We start from the raw sequence: 15,323 nt of genomic DNA, 5'->3' as shown, positions 1-15,323 counted from the left end.
GCATGCTGCAATATAATTTGGTAAATCCATATTTTTGACGGATCTTTTTTTTTTAGGTGTTACGCTCGCTTTTATTGGAATTTTTGTGGTGCTTTTACCTTTTATATATTGACTGATTTAACAAATAGACGTCATCTTTCTAAACAAATCATATTATTATTTCCAACTATGATTCTCCAAATTAATAAATTATTTTATTATATGTTCTTCCTTTCAAATATTAGTAGTTATTTGTGAGGCTGCAAAACATAAGAGTAAAATGTTAGAATAGTTCGTACGCACGTTAGGATTTATAACGCGTTCCCACGATCGATCGTGACAAATACGATCAGCTATACATATGTATCACAATAATACGACGTACAATTCAAATTTGTGTGCGGTTCATGCGACATAATCTATAATTCGATATATTATCTTTCCATTTATCTTCCGACATACGTATTTGTAAATTTGGTTATTTCAATGCACTATTGGTATATATTTTAATTCTCCTTCTACCATTTTATCAAATACCAAAATAATAGTAATATTACTAATACATTCTATTTCGATTATGAAACTACACTGATTTCTTTTTTTGAATTTTCATTTTTATCAAAATCAAACTCATATAATATATTTTCATATCAAAATACGTAGTTATACTTACCTACTAGTTGACTAGTCAAATAACGTTAACATTAATACATTGTCTAATTCTTTGGTTTGAATTTTGGCAAACATAGTATTAGTAGATAGCTTTTAAAAATTTATATAATGTAGAATGCTAGATCTATTTTATATCAATTTCAAATTGAGATATACTACGAACTTGACACTCTCATATGCCTTCACATTTAGAGTAGTACTAGCATCAAACGCCTGAGATGTATTATATGTGATATATAAATATCATTGAGGTTATGGAAAACAAAGTATAATTTACAGTTTAATGTACCATAAAAGTTTTAAGTAAGGAACTTAAATAAATAATATTAAATGTGCGCATTGATATATTCTTAAAAGGTAAATTTTGCTTTATAAGGAATACTACTAACCTTTACAAAACTACATGTATTATATAGAAAGTAAGGTTATGTCAATTACTTAGCTTTACGTGTAATTCATTTAAATGATTAGTTCTGTTCGAAATAAAATTTATAACTTTGAACGGTATATGTTCAATGTAAAAATCTAATATTACAAATGCTTTAAGAGAAGGAGAGATATGATTATAGTATTAATTAAATCAATTATTCGCTAGCATGTCGTGGTTTGCGAATACAATACGTATAACTGTCAACATTTGGGTACCACAAGTAATGTCTGTTAGATTTCGCTATCATGCAGACAAGATAGCTAGAGGTCCGCTTGTGAGGCGTTATGGCTATGAAGATCCTATAGATATGAGAGGATTACTACCTCGCAATAGTGATAAGAAATTACCCATGCCAATATATAGACCAAAGGATGCTTGGGCTGAAAAGAGAGCATTGTTTGGTCAAAATGATTATATAGATATTTTGGGTTCAGACAAAATTCATCCTACTAGAATCTTATATAATGTACCATCTTGGCTAAGAGGCGTAAGTGGAAACGAATATCAGGTACTACTGAGAAAACAGAAAATGTTGAAGAATGGTATATTTCCAATAGCAAGACCAACTAAATGGAAAGAATTAAAAAAGAGACTAAAATATTTATTCAGATATTTAAACAGGAAGACTAAAACTTACAGCTCACCACAGTAATGTATATCAAAGTCAGAAAATATAATTATATACTGCAGCAAGACTAATACATTCTATTTTTATTTCCATAACATTAAAATCCTTGGATATAATAATGGTACACGTTGTAACAAAATATAAAACAACGTATTTATTTATTGACAAACAATTGTTAGTCGGATATATGATTTATTTTTAATTATGGAGTAATGTAAATACTCTTCCACTTAAATTCTTTGCTATCATATACATCTAAGGTATTTTAGAAATGTGGATGAAAGAGGGAGAGATTACTCGTTTATATATACAAAATTAAGCATAAAATGGTGACAGCCACGAAACAGACGTATTTCTGACGATAATTATCGACACTTGTAAGTACAGTTAGAAAAAAATTCTAAAAAAATTAATACAGATCTCATAACCCTTATTTATATATGTACAGAGAAACTGCGAGTATTGTCCATTTTCTTAAAAAAGTAACAATAAGTCTTACAATTCCAAAAATCTATGATCATTCATTAAAAAGGTTGCAAATTGCATTTAATATAAGTTTCGCGATGGCTGTATGCCCGAATGTGTTATCGATATTAATATTTATATACGTTCTTTTTTTTGTTTTTATGAACGGAAAAAGAAACATTATTCTTCATATACGCATAAAACTTTTAATTGTTTTTTATTATAAGCTTTTTGTATTAAAATTATAATACTGTTTAAGTAGTGATTTCGGAGACTTCATACAGAACGTAAGATTTGCATTAGGCAAAACCATCGCGAACACAATGATGCGAAAAGTAATTTTTAATTCGTCTGATCTATGTACATAAACGTAATGGCAGTTACTTAAATTGTTGAAATATTTTAACCAGCATTTATCGCTGTAGCTATATACTTGAATAAAAGTAATAAATTTATAAATGATTCTGTAAGAATGATAGTAATGTAGTTTCATAATGTTTACTAGCATCCAAACTTCTGAGGCTATGTCTTTCATTGGGGTAAACTTGCAGTTGATATGGTTTCCCAGATTTTATAAGAGCATTGATCAATTGACTTGTATGGAAAAAGTGTACATTTTCGTCTATAAGCCCATGAATGATCAATAATCTATTTTCTTCATCAGGGAACTTATCCACATACGTCAAAACAGAACCAGACGTGTATCCATGAGGATTATCTTGTGGTAAATCCATGTAACGTTCGGTATATCCAGTATCATAAAAATTCCAAGAAGTAACTGGTGCACCGGCGATAGCTAACTGAAAATTGTACGTTTCGATTGTCGAATTTGCTTCTCTAAATATATATGTATGTACAACTATGTGTATATGTATGCGTATGTGTATGTGTATATTCAAAATTTTCGAATCAAAGAAGATACCTTAAATATTTCTGGATATTGTATTAGGCCCATAAGACTTAAATATCCTCCATAAGACCAACCATGAATTGCTACGCGATTTAAATCAATGTAACCAGTAGTTTCCGCTAACCATTTTAGTACCTCGACTTGATCGTTTAATTCAACGGATCCCATTCTGTGCTGCAAATGGCTTTCAAATACTAAACCTCTGTGATGTGAACCACGTGAGTCGATTAATACTACACAATAGCCTTGAGCAGCCAACATATGCATTCTTAAGTGCCTCATTCCCTGAAATGTGCAAAATTATTGAACGAATAAAATTTAATTTATCGCTTTATACTTATATCTTTAAAATGCTTACTTTGAACGTATTCGATACCAGTTGTACTTCAGGACCACCATACACGTTCAATATCGTGGGGTATTTTACACCAATTTGAAAATTGTGTGGTTTAAAGATCATTGAATAAATAGTATCATTAGATGATATTTTATAGGTATAAATTTCCGGAGAAAATAATTCGGATTCCAAGGCAGATGGTTCTAATAAATAACCCACAGGTGTTAGAGAAATACTTTCTACTGTCCAATCTGATTGTGATATTTTAAATACCTAAAAAAAAATTGATTGTCACAAAGATTCGCTTAATGTCTACTCTCACAAAAGGATCGTACTTGACAAGTTGGTAACGTCTTGATGGAACTGTAAACAGTCACTAGCATTGTGCACTCCTTATTAAAATATATACTATTATGACTATAGCCCGGCCTGGTAAGCAGTCTCACTTCCAGCGGACGACGGAGAGATACAGCATAAACGTGCTGTTCTAGTGGACCCTCGCGTAAACCGCAAAAGTAAACGATAGAATTGATTTCGTCTACCCACAATTTTTTACCCAGAACTTCCCAATCTCCTTGGGTCAAGGCGACTTTGGAAGTAACTCGAGGTTGCAGAAAAATACTATCCATCTTATCCAATGGTTCTTCAACTTCGTTATTTAAACCTATAGGAAGAGAAATGTAGGGAAAAATGTATTATTTCAATCTTAGTAGATAATTAACCGTCCTAGGACCATTTGCTACTTTACCTGCTATGCTAGATGTAATGAGATATAGGTGTCTAAAGTCAGATTCTTCGCTGCCCCAAATAAGTTTTACTTCCGTTGGATCGTCGGATGGTAGAAAATAAAGGAGATCATTAACATTAATCCAAATTGAACTTTGCTCAGAATATATTACTTGAACACTCGCCGATGATGGTGTAAAGTGGTTTTCCGAATTGTACACATTAGGTGGTGGTTCGCAAAAATTATCTATCGATAACAGAACTAATTCCAGCCTTTGTTGCTTTCTGTCCAACAGCTGCACCCAAACACTATATTCGTACAATATTTAAGAAGTTATATTCATAGAAGCGAACGATGAAATACAAATTCAGAACGTTTCCGACTTACTATTGTGCATCAGGAGTCCATCCTACTCTTACCATGTATTCCATCCATGGAAACATAATATGCAATGGATACTGGAGTTCTAATATTTCAATATCAACAATTTGTAATGTTTCTGTTAATCGAAATTGCACCATCTTAAGATTACTCCTGGCATTAGGTGTACCAGCCCTGGGAAACCTGAATTCATCTATATCTTCGGAATTTGATGTTGACGGGAAACAAAATATTTTTACATCGCTTTCATCGATTTCTTCATATACTATTCTATAGGTACCATCGTTGGATTTCGGCTGCCACCAATAGCCGATATATCTAAATAAAAGTATCATATTATAAAAAATATCTGCATAAAGCAAACATTATACCACAACCTGTATTATGCTACCAACCTAGTAAATTCCTCTTGCATTACATAAGAAGGAGTTCCTGCAGTGAGAGGATCATTTGCTAAGCTTCTACTACCTTTTCTTGCATGAGTTAATCTTACAGAAGAACCTGTGATACTATGGGACAGGTACAGGTCGCCTGAGCACGTATGAGCAATTAACGCATTATTCCATGGACAAATTTGTGGACATAGTTTTGCACCTGATGTTGACATACGAATTTCAGATGGAAAAAGAGGTCCGGCCTAATGTATAAATACGTTTACTGTCTTATTATCCTAATTATACAGAAAAATGGAAAGCTCTAGAGAAAAATACCATGAATCCTGTGTCTATACATTGATAAAGGCTGCTTGCTGCTGGAAAAACTAATTTTCCACTGTCTAGATGAATCTCATAACTAGTAATACCCCATGTAGCTAATCTTTTCCTTTCCCATAGTAACTGTTCTTCTCTCGATAGCCTTTTGGTACTTGAAACACTGCAAATAAATTTTCATATAGTCATATAATTAGATTTAGAAAAGAAATACCTTCTTTCGTTTTAGTAAAAGAGATTGCATTACGTTTGAAAATTTGCTTCTATAATGGGTTGCCAATGAAGGCGATAACCATTTGCATGATCTGAATGTGCAATGTCCACAAATAGTAACGTAGTTTCCCATCCATTGCTTGGACTACTAAGAAAATATATCCTTGTTCTAAAAAGAAGTTACACACAATTTAGAAAACATACACTACAAAAATAAAGAACTTCAACAATGTAAGGGTTATGTTACTATTTTAGAAGCATCTCTTACCGTCCATCTGGTAAAGATCGAAACGTTATAGATCCAGGCACAGAGCCTACCGATACACCGGACAATTTCCTACGTAAATCACTGACGACACTTCTCAATTCCGACCAACTTCTTTGCGTTACAGCGATGTCAGTTAAAATCCGGTCGCCCCCTTCGTTGCAAGTCTCCATATTTTCTCCGTTCTTACCTCCGTTTCTGATGTCATTCATCAAGAAGACAGTACTTTGAAAAGATCATTACAAAGAATTTTTCAAAAACGGTACCGCATCGTCGTAAATACCAGAAAATCTGCGACAACCGCGGATGCAGCTTATTCTTAGGTTATGTTCGTGGATGGTTCTCACTTTCACCTACTCCCCAAACACGGCCTCTCCCTCCCCCTTCTCTCGACAAGCCCCACGACATTAATTTTGCGAAATCGTCAGCACAAGTTTCGATCTGTTTTCCGTAAATACGGGTGCCAAAAATTCTCAGTCACCTATAACTAATTGGCAACTAGCGTGACAATCCTATCTATTGGCAGTCGTCAGAAGTAGACACCCATTGACACGGAAAAACGACACGTGAAGTCATATATACTGTATCATAAACACGGGGAAGCTAACGCATCTTCTCTCTTTGTTGTCTTTTTTCGACAAGACAGTGCTCGTTTTACTTTAACAGAAAGTAATGGTAACAATAATTAAACAAACATAGTTTGCCTTGATCTTTTCGTTCATTTTTCTTTCCTCGTTAATCTTCTTCGCCTTCAGGTAACGTTCTCCTTTCTTCACTCTTAATCGCGACTGACGTGCAATGCACAATTCGCGGATTCCTCAACGTCAGTGATTCTCAATTATAACTTTCAGAAACAGTTATTTACTCGTTGAAATTTAAATATCACTTCATTTATTTGTATTATTATATAAGAATATCGAACTTCATCGCACGCTTTCTGCCACTGTTTCTCACATAAGTGCTATTATTAGAAACATAGAACAATTTCAGTGAAATAACGTCGTTAAGAACGCTACTACGAATATTACTTCGCATAAAACGTTAAGCAGAATTAAGAGAAGAAAACATTTAACTCTATATTATTTTTCCAGTTTGCCTCTGACTTCCTTCGTTTCTTGAGACTTGAATTACAGTTCTAAAGATCACGTACGTTCTGATATTAAATATTCAATGTTCATCTCCTCCGACCCTCCCGTTCTTTTTTTTTTTTTTTTGTTTTATACCTACTGGAATAGCTTTTTTTATTATTATTGTTTTCTCATCGAAAGATCGAACCTTCGCAAATGTTTAATCATGCTTTTCAAAATGCTTGCTTAACAAACATATTGATTGGTTTGTCTTATACGGCAATAACTCATGTTCCAAACAAGATCACAACAGAAAATCGTTCAAAAGGTACGATAACAAATAAAAAACAAACAATCCTTAACGACACACATTCGCATAACGTCAAAACTGTCACGATCTCCCCTTTTATTGAAACTTTCAAAGCAGGTTATTAACGATACTTAAAGCAATCTATTACCAGTTTCTTATCGTATTTATTAGACGTAATGTCATTTAGTTTTGGTTGATTGCAGAAATGAAAGGATGATAGGTCGCTTGAGAGTTCCGCTGTGTTTCCTAATGCGCCGCCCATACAGCGAGCCTGTAGTAAAGTTTGATTTATTCACTTCCGAAAAAATCAAGAAGAATTGGTCGGTAAGACTATTAATTGCCTTCACATAATCATTACAAATGCGATTATAATATTATACTTAAAGAAGTTATACGACAAATGAATTAACGACAGATATATTTAAGCTACTTGATTGTAATAAACGTTGAATTGGAACTGTCTGGTTTTACCTAACACGTACGGGAATTCATGGTACGAATAATTAAATGTGAAGATGAACGTTAATGTCTCTTAATTTATATTCTTTTTAAATTTCTTTATTTGCAATTAAAAGTACGACTCTTTCAAGCTTGTAAAGTATTATACTGGGTAATATTTACAGAGTGTTTAGCGTTCACTTATTTGAAAAGCAAGGATTCTTTACGAAATCGTATACGTAATGATTATAATTATTTTTTGATAATGAGCAACAGTGAGAGATTTTCATAACAATTTCTTGCTCCTATATACGAATATTTAATCGTACAAAAAGAAAATATAAAATCGAGGTCTTATCGCGCATATTGCGTTTATTTTATTAGATTATATATGTATATCCTTGTTGTCACTATTTCCAGAAATACTTTTGCACGTTCGTATCGTATTACAAACTGATAAATAGAGGGTCGCTTGCTTCTTTTTATTTGCTTCAATTTCGAGAAAGCCGAACGGATGCGGTATACTTCGATCGAGTTCCTCTTCGGTTTCCCCACATACATATACATGTATATGTATACAAATATACATCCTTAACGTCCATTTCGTGCGTCGATACAACATTTCTTTCATTTTGCACGCTCACACGAAATACATACTTGGCTTACGAGCGAGCCCCTAAAAGCTCGCTTAAATATCGAATGCATCGATTCGGTATTAAACAACAGGTCGTTGAGTAATAATCTAAAATTTTCATAGATGGTCGACGTTTATGAGTTTGGCTTCCACAGCTGGTTATTTTCGTAACATAATCGCTGTGTCAGTTTAATTCGGTCTTTCCCCTATGTGGAAATATACCGAACTGTATCGAGACAACATTGAGCGTGTATTTATAAATTTTATAATGTTGACGTTACTAAAGAAATTCAATAGAACTTAAGTATAACAAAATGGATTATTAATACCGAAAAGCACGTGCAAATAACTAGAACTCTTGCAGAGTATAGACGACGCAAGGCAACAGACAAACAGAAGATTTACGGGTCGAAGGAATTGAAGCAAGGTACAAAATTAACAAAATTAGCCGAAACATAATCGATACAGTTAACACAAAATCATTGCATGAAAAACGAGAGTACACTTAGACTCTTGGTATATTTTCTACAGTTAATTTGTATATCTATATCGACGCCTACGATCACAATTTTTTCTCCATTGTGATCTTACGTCAGAAGACGAGATTTGCGGTTTCTCCTATTCTTCACTTGTGACACCTTATCGTTAGACATACATTTGTGACGAAGCACGATTTATAAAAATCCTTATCAATGATCCGATCGAGCTATTTACTAAAAGAAAATTTAATCCGATGACGGCCTAAACATAACGACCTTCGATTTTTAATTAAGCGGACGCAAGTGTTAATCGAGGTAAAAGCGCAATTCGGACCATGAGATACGAGGCGACGTGTATCAGCTTGTTTATTTTTAAAAGATCGGTAGCGATGGCGGCACTAAACCGAAGATACGAGGTTGGTTCCTTTTTGCTCTTTTTCTTGCCAGCTATAAAAATTTCTGCAGGGTCAGATGTCGCCTGTATCTCAGAGATGGTCGGCGCATAGAGGTAATTCCGCGCACTTCTTTTCCCCCCTTTTTTCCATTCGTGGCCATCCTATCAACTCTTCTCGTACATTCATCGTCGTTCTTTCTCTAAATTATCGGCTGGAGACTCGGAAAAAGTTTGGTTACTCGCAACGTTCCTTGGCACGTGTTTCCACGTAGCGCTAGAACAGAGGAAAAGTAACGAAGAGAGAGAACAGAGCAGCCGACTAAGCAACCTAAGGGCATCAAAGATTTAAGCTCCACATCTCTTTACCCCGTCACTCGTCTTTTGCGCTCGTACTCGTGTAGAGTGTCTCTTGCCTATCCTCCTCTTCACCCGCTCCCTGTCTCGACTCTACCGAACGAGTGAACTATTTATCAGTAGTCTGAAACAAGTTACTGCGAATGTGTATTTCGGTGGAGTAGCAGGGACACGTCTAGGTCTCACGTCCCCCTGTAAATGTTTGAAAAATTCCGAACAACCTAGCCAAGTTAGGAAGAAACAATTTCGTAATCGTAGAATGTCAAAAAACGATATTAATGCGGGTATCAGTTTTATTCGAGTTATATTTAGCGGAACATCGTCGATAACAGAAATATCGCATCACGCGATCTTTTAGTATATCTTTTTGCGTCCGAGGTTGAATAACAATTCGAATTAAGCTACGTTTTCTTACAAACTTCGAAGTTTGTCCAACTCGTTACTCGTTACGAAATTACTTGTTAAGCTAAGTATGTGAATAGAATATTTCCTAGTCTGAAAGTGACACGTGGAACGTGGTCCGATCGTTCAGGAATCACGATAAAATGGAATCTGCAACCGATAGTCTAGATCCGGCAACAAACGAACAATAAATCGCGAAGAGTGACTGTGCAAGGAAAGAGGTAGGAGGCTGGTTAACCACCCTTATGAATTGCTCTACTTCCCCCTTAAGCTAATATCGTTCCGCAAACGGAGACTACTTACGGCCACTGATCCGTTTAAGTAATGCAATTTTATGCCTAGCTAAAGTACCGATAAACGGGGACAAAAATAGCGACATTGATCGATCGATCGGTGATATCATCATTACTATTATCTCGACGCGGATGAATCGTTTGCCAACGTAGTTTTCGTTGCAAATATTCGTTTCCTTTTCAAAGTTTACGACGTCGAGAGGCAAGTTTCGTTGTGGGAAGCGCGTTACCGTAATAAAAATTTCACTTACCTTTATCGCTGTAATTCAGTCAGTTACGACATCGAAACACAGTTTCCTCGGTAGTCGTGGTGGTAGTGATAGTTGCCCATATTTTTGGACGGAAGATAAATAAATAAAAAATCATTACCCACGCGATCGTAGGGGTCGCGTGACCGGGTTTCGTGACGCAGCTACTCCTCCCCTAACTGACGAACGAGAACAAAGAACAAAAGGAAAGGCTACCAACTAACAGCTACTCCGTCTTTCTTCTCTCTTTTTCTTCTTTTTTGTTTCTTTCCAAAGAGATGGCTCTTTTACACGTTTTTCTGTTTGCTCGCTAATCTAGCTATGCCTTTATTCGTACTTTCTGTAGCGTCGTACGCGAGATATCGATTATGATACGTGTCAATTACGCGAAATAAGACGCGAGACAACATGTTTCGTCCGTATAATAGATCCATTTTTTACTCGGCTACAGGGTTAAAGGAGAGAAGAAAAGGAATGGGAATGGGAGAAGACACGATACATCGATGATAGGCTAGGAAGGACGGCACATCGCAAGTGTAGCACGAGGGATGCGTATAAATGTCCTTTGCTCCCTCGGCTCGCATACGTGGGGTGAAAATATGCCCGGTTGTCTCCTCATATCGCTCCGTTCCGTGTTGTTGCGATATCAATCGATGGAATAGGATATAAAAAGGGAAGATATAAAACGCGCGAGACGAACTTATGTTATCGAATAACGATGGGCATCGTTTTCCCGCTGGGTACGCCTCCGGACTACTGATTCCGTGTGCAGCTGCTGTCGATTACTAGCTTTCTTTAAATCATTCTAAAAAATAGAATTTCTAGAAGAACCTGTAAGAGCTAAAAGCTTTTCTACGTTGTGTTTAAATATGGATAGGAAATATTATTTAATCGTTGCGCTCCAAGTTATTTCCTGAAATGATTTTAACGTTAACAGATGAAAAACAGAGTTCGATAGAATTTATTCGTTGAAGTGTTCCATTTTTGATGCAAAGCGAAACAAGATTTTACTCGTAACTTTTTAAATAACGAGATACTGATATTACCCTCGAAATGTCTCACGTAAAAGTCAGTCTGAAATGTAAGTTACTTAAAGCAGGAAGGTTGAGCTAATTTTGGTAAAAAAAGAAAAAAATGATCAAAGTGGCGAAAATGAGAGGTACTTCAATTGGACAAATGAATTTCCCGCGGAAAGTGCATCGATCAAGCACCGCGGGATATTTCCTAATATCTCTGGAGGTAGGATCAACGACAAGGGCACGGAAAAATTTCCGGGCAGGCTTTTTCCCAGAGCGGTCGCAATTTAGCCGACAGAGGCGTACATAACGCGTACTCTTGGGGGTCCAAATATCGATTTCCTTTCTTCCCGGTTTCCTCTGCTTCCTTTGGACCTTCGATAAACCAACGACGTGCTCGGAAACCTCTCGTCGTGTCATTTGTTATTTCTACTTTTTTTTTCTTTTTTCTCTTAAAAAGTATCGTCAAATAATCTTACTTATTAATATGTACTTAATCGACGGGAATGTAGTATTTAAACATATAGATGTACATTGGTTGAATTCCATTGTATATACAATTAGAGTGATAATGGCGATAATTATGGTAATACTAATAATAATAATAATGGCGATGATATTATAATGTAGCAATATATGTAATAACAATGGTAGTGGCGGAAATAAATATAATAAGTATACAAATAAGTTCTACGCTTCAGAAATGAATAGTTGATAACGTTTTATTTCACTCTGTTGCTCGTTTCCAATTGTGTGTTCCTTCTATGGGAAATGGACAGGTCCTCCGCGTACTCTGATCTGCCCTTCCGCTTTCCTGTTTTATCTTCTTCGTTCTTTTTGTCCTCCTCTTCTTCTCAAAAAGGCGTGCTGTCCTACGGAAGTCGGCCAGTCCCACTCTTTAATTCTTAACTCTCAAAATCCTACACTAGTCGCGATTTATCACGAACTTCTGTAGATTCCAATGTGACTAGAAACGACTAGATTCGAAAATCTGTTGGTTCGAACGACCCAACGATATCGACGAGAACGCGTCTCATTATTCGTTGTTCTTACGTAAATTAAACAAATGTATAAATAATCATAAAGCATCATCCTTCGTGTAAAGTTCGCACAAAGTTTTTACGTATCGCGTTTTCCTTTAGCATTCTTTCTCATTAGCAATCTACTTCCATAGATAGCATTCTTTTTTCATATATATATATATACAGGGTGGTTGGTAACTGGTGGTACAAGCGGAAAGGGGGTGATTCTACGCGAAAAAAGAAGTCGAAAATATAGAATAAAAATTTTTCGTTTGAGGCTTTGTTTCCGAGAAAATCGACTTTAAATTTTCGCTCGGTACGCGTGCACTTTATCACGTCTCGTTATAGCGGATCTCACTGTGGATCGTTGTCTCGATGGAAAAATGAAAAAAAAAAAATTTTTTATTCTATATTTTCGACTTCTTTTTTCTCGTAGAATCACCCCCTTTCCGCTTGTACCACCAGTTACCAACCACCCTGTATATGTATATATATATATGATAATACAGTGACGATATGTACAGATTTTGTACTCGTTTGGCATACAAAAGCGCTTATATCCCTAGAGTATCTACAGTCGTGCCTCTGTCGAACAGAACGATATTGGATAACGATACAAACGGTCGCGAGTTGTACGCATCGCTCGGTACAATCTTCAATCATCGACGATTCTTTCACGCTTATTCCGCATCGATTCCTTTACACTGTATCTTTTAACGTAGCTTGAGGTAATTCGATGACTCGCTAATGCTACAACATCGTAACAAAATAAGTCTTGCGACGTTTGGTCGAGAAAGGTGGATCACAAGATTCTCGTATGAAAAAGAGACCGCCGCGTCGTTCTTTCGATCGAATATATTCGTAGGATAGTATCTCTTTCCCTGAATCTTCCGTTTTCGTGGCACGAAAAGCCAATTTAGATAGAGGCCCTTTATTTTCCCTGTGTATCCTCGCGCGTCGCTTTCGCCTTCCGTTTCTCTTCGCCTGCAAAATGTCGATTTTCGTTCGTTGCTAGGAGAATTGCGAGCCGCCAGCCCGACAACGTATTACAATTACAAAATTCATCAAAGCGGTTTCGTTATCACATATAATACATAAACGAGTATCGTTTTGGAATGTCTGGTTTTCTCGGGACGAGAGCGTTGCGTATTAATTCGTCGTATTCCTAAATTGACTCGTCGAACGGTTATCGATAGAAAATTTTGTTCAACAGCCTCGTACGCATTAACGCGTGCACTCGCTCTCGCCCCGGAATCGTTGTAAACTGTTGTAAATGCAATATCAAAGCGATGGATACTCGCATGGAATAGATTTCATTCTTTCGTAGAATTATTCGCTTTCTTTCTTTTTCCTCCAATTATAGTTCGAAATGGTTCGCTCCTCGTCAACTTTGTACCATCGGCGGAACAAAATCTTTTTTACTAATCGAATTAGGCCAGCCCTCGTTCGAATTAACCCGCGTCGTTGTTGAACTTTGGGCTACCGAGGGAAATTGAGCGCATCATCGAGTTCGATCTCGCTCGTCGAAGCAGCGAGCAAGTATTCGACCTTTCTTCACGGGTAAAATTCAATGTACACGCGTTTCTTTGGTCGCGAAAAATCCATAAGGAAGATCCACTCAGCTTCCATTAGCATATCGCATGCTAACTCGTGTTTTCGTTGGTGAACGCCACGCGATACGCTCGTTCTTGGAAATTCGTTGCAGAAACGGGATCGAACGCCTTTGCGGCGTTTCTCTCTCTTTCTCTTTTTTTCTCTTTAATCCTACGGGTTTACCATCGTCCAGATTTTCGACGAAAATACCTAGTTTCTCTACCTAGATTCTAAACATTATCCATTACGTCAGCTGCAACTATGTCTAAAAGTGTGTAAATTGTTTCAAGTATTAAAGGGTGCTACTTTTCTACGATGCTGCAAGAAAATTGATCGTTCAAGGGTTTATCGTGGAAATTAAAACGAGTACGTTTCTCATCTTTCGTATGTTCATGGAGCGATTTTCGTGGTTACAGATAGATTATTATTACGAAATATCATTTTTCTTAGGCACGTTCGAGAAGGAAAGGAACTTTGAATTTTCATTTGGATTTCGACGATGGCTCCATGCACACGCGTGCTGTCTCTCAAGATCTTTTCTAAACCGAGCCAATATACAGATAAGAAAAGTTCTTCTAATCGATAACAAAGAATCGAACGCGTCGAGTTTTATTCGATCAGCGACGTGCACCTATCCAGTTACGATAAAACATTTACGGGACATTGGTTCGATTTTATTTAATCAATGATGAGTATGCTATGTAATTGGTAAACTGGGTCTCCCTGTTCGTTCGTTCGATGATCGAATAAAATAGACGATTACTCTAAGTTGAGTGTTTGCTTTTTTACAATAAAAGTCTCACTACTCTTGCACCAATCATCAAACAAGCCACGTAAAAAAAAACTCTTCCTGTCGTCGGTCCAAGTAAAACCTAGTTTCCTCTATAATTGAACAAAGTAACAAACTACTCGTTTATATTTAAGAAACGTCGACACAGAAACAAGGAGGGTAAGACAAATATTTGTAGAACCACATCATCCTACGCTTTCATTCAAACAATAATGATTGTTAAGGTTATATCACACACTCGTCGATACAGACTGTACTTAGCCTTTCCAGTTGAGTCGAAATGATATTTCGCTACACAGAGATATTTTCGAATTCGGCACGTCCGGCGAATAAACGTTTTTCTTCTCTCGCTAACTCTATTTTACACAAAATGATACCAGGGGGATAAAATTCACTGTCATTAAAATCCGTGTAAAAATAATCCCCCTTTATTGTCACTCACCTTCAGTTGCTTAAAATTCCCACGTTGCTCGAATCGGAAACAACCGTTCCAGAGTATCATCCGTTCTTTCACTAGATACTGTTTCATTACCAGCGGTCATTATATCTATTTATTTGATTATACT

General features: G+C 36.2%; 2 protein-coding genes across 3 annotated transcripts; one reads left to right on the top strand and one right to left on the bottom strand.

Moving 5' to 3' along the window:
* The first annotated feature begins 824 nt into the window (after nt 1-824).
* On the top strand, nt 825-1,780 carry mRpL51 (mitochondrial ribosomal protein L51). The gene is made up of 2 exons (XM_069128549.1): nt 825-1,008; nt 1,247-1,780. Exon 2 carries the CDS (start codon nt 1,248-1,250, stop codon nt 1,731-1,733), a length of 486 nt encoding a protein of 161 aa, XP_068984650.1. The 5' UTR covers nt 825-1,008; nt 1,247; the 3' UTR covers nt 1,734-1,780.
* Nucleotides 1,781-1,817: 37 nt separating this feature from the next.
* Nucleotides 1,818-11,390, bottom strand: LOC138187578 (dipeptidyl peptidase 9). 2 transcript variants are annotated; one of them, XM_069128514.1, is made up of 11 exons: nt 6,001-11,390; nt 5,721-5,915; nt 5,487-5,621; nt 5,240-5,402; nt 4,925-5,166; nt 4,536-4,847; nt 4,170-4,456; nt 3,757-4,085; nt 3,443-3,694; nt 3,097-3,369; nt 1,818-2,974 (listed from the first exon to the last, which is right to left on the bottom strand). In XM_069128514.1, the coding sequence occupies exons 2-11, from the start codon at nt 5,888-5,890 to the stop codon at nt 2,627-2,629; spliced, it is 2,511 nt and encodes an 836-aa protein (XP_068984615.1). In that variant the 5' UTR covers nt 5,891-5,915; nt 6,001-11,390; the 3' UTR covers nt 1,818-2,626. The 2 variants fall into 2 exon arrangements, with proteins under 2 accessions (XP_068984615.1, XP_068984614.1); XM_069128513.1 differs by having other exon boundaries at nt 5,721-11,390.
* Between the last annotated feature and the right edge of the window lie 3,933 nt (nt 11,391-15,323).

The sequence above is a fragment of the Bombus flavifrons genome, chromosome 15, assembly GCF_040668555.2.
Source record: "Bombus flavifrons isolate JBK064 chromosome 15, iyBomFlav1_principal, whole genome shotgun sequence".
Lineage (NCBI taxonomy): Eukaryota > Metazoa > Arthropoda > Insecta > Hymenoptera > Apidae > Bombus > Bombus flavifrons.
The sequence above is the reverse complement of the archived record's forward strand: the minus strand, read 5'-3'. Positions and strand labels throughout refer to the sequence as shown.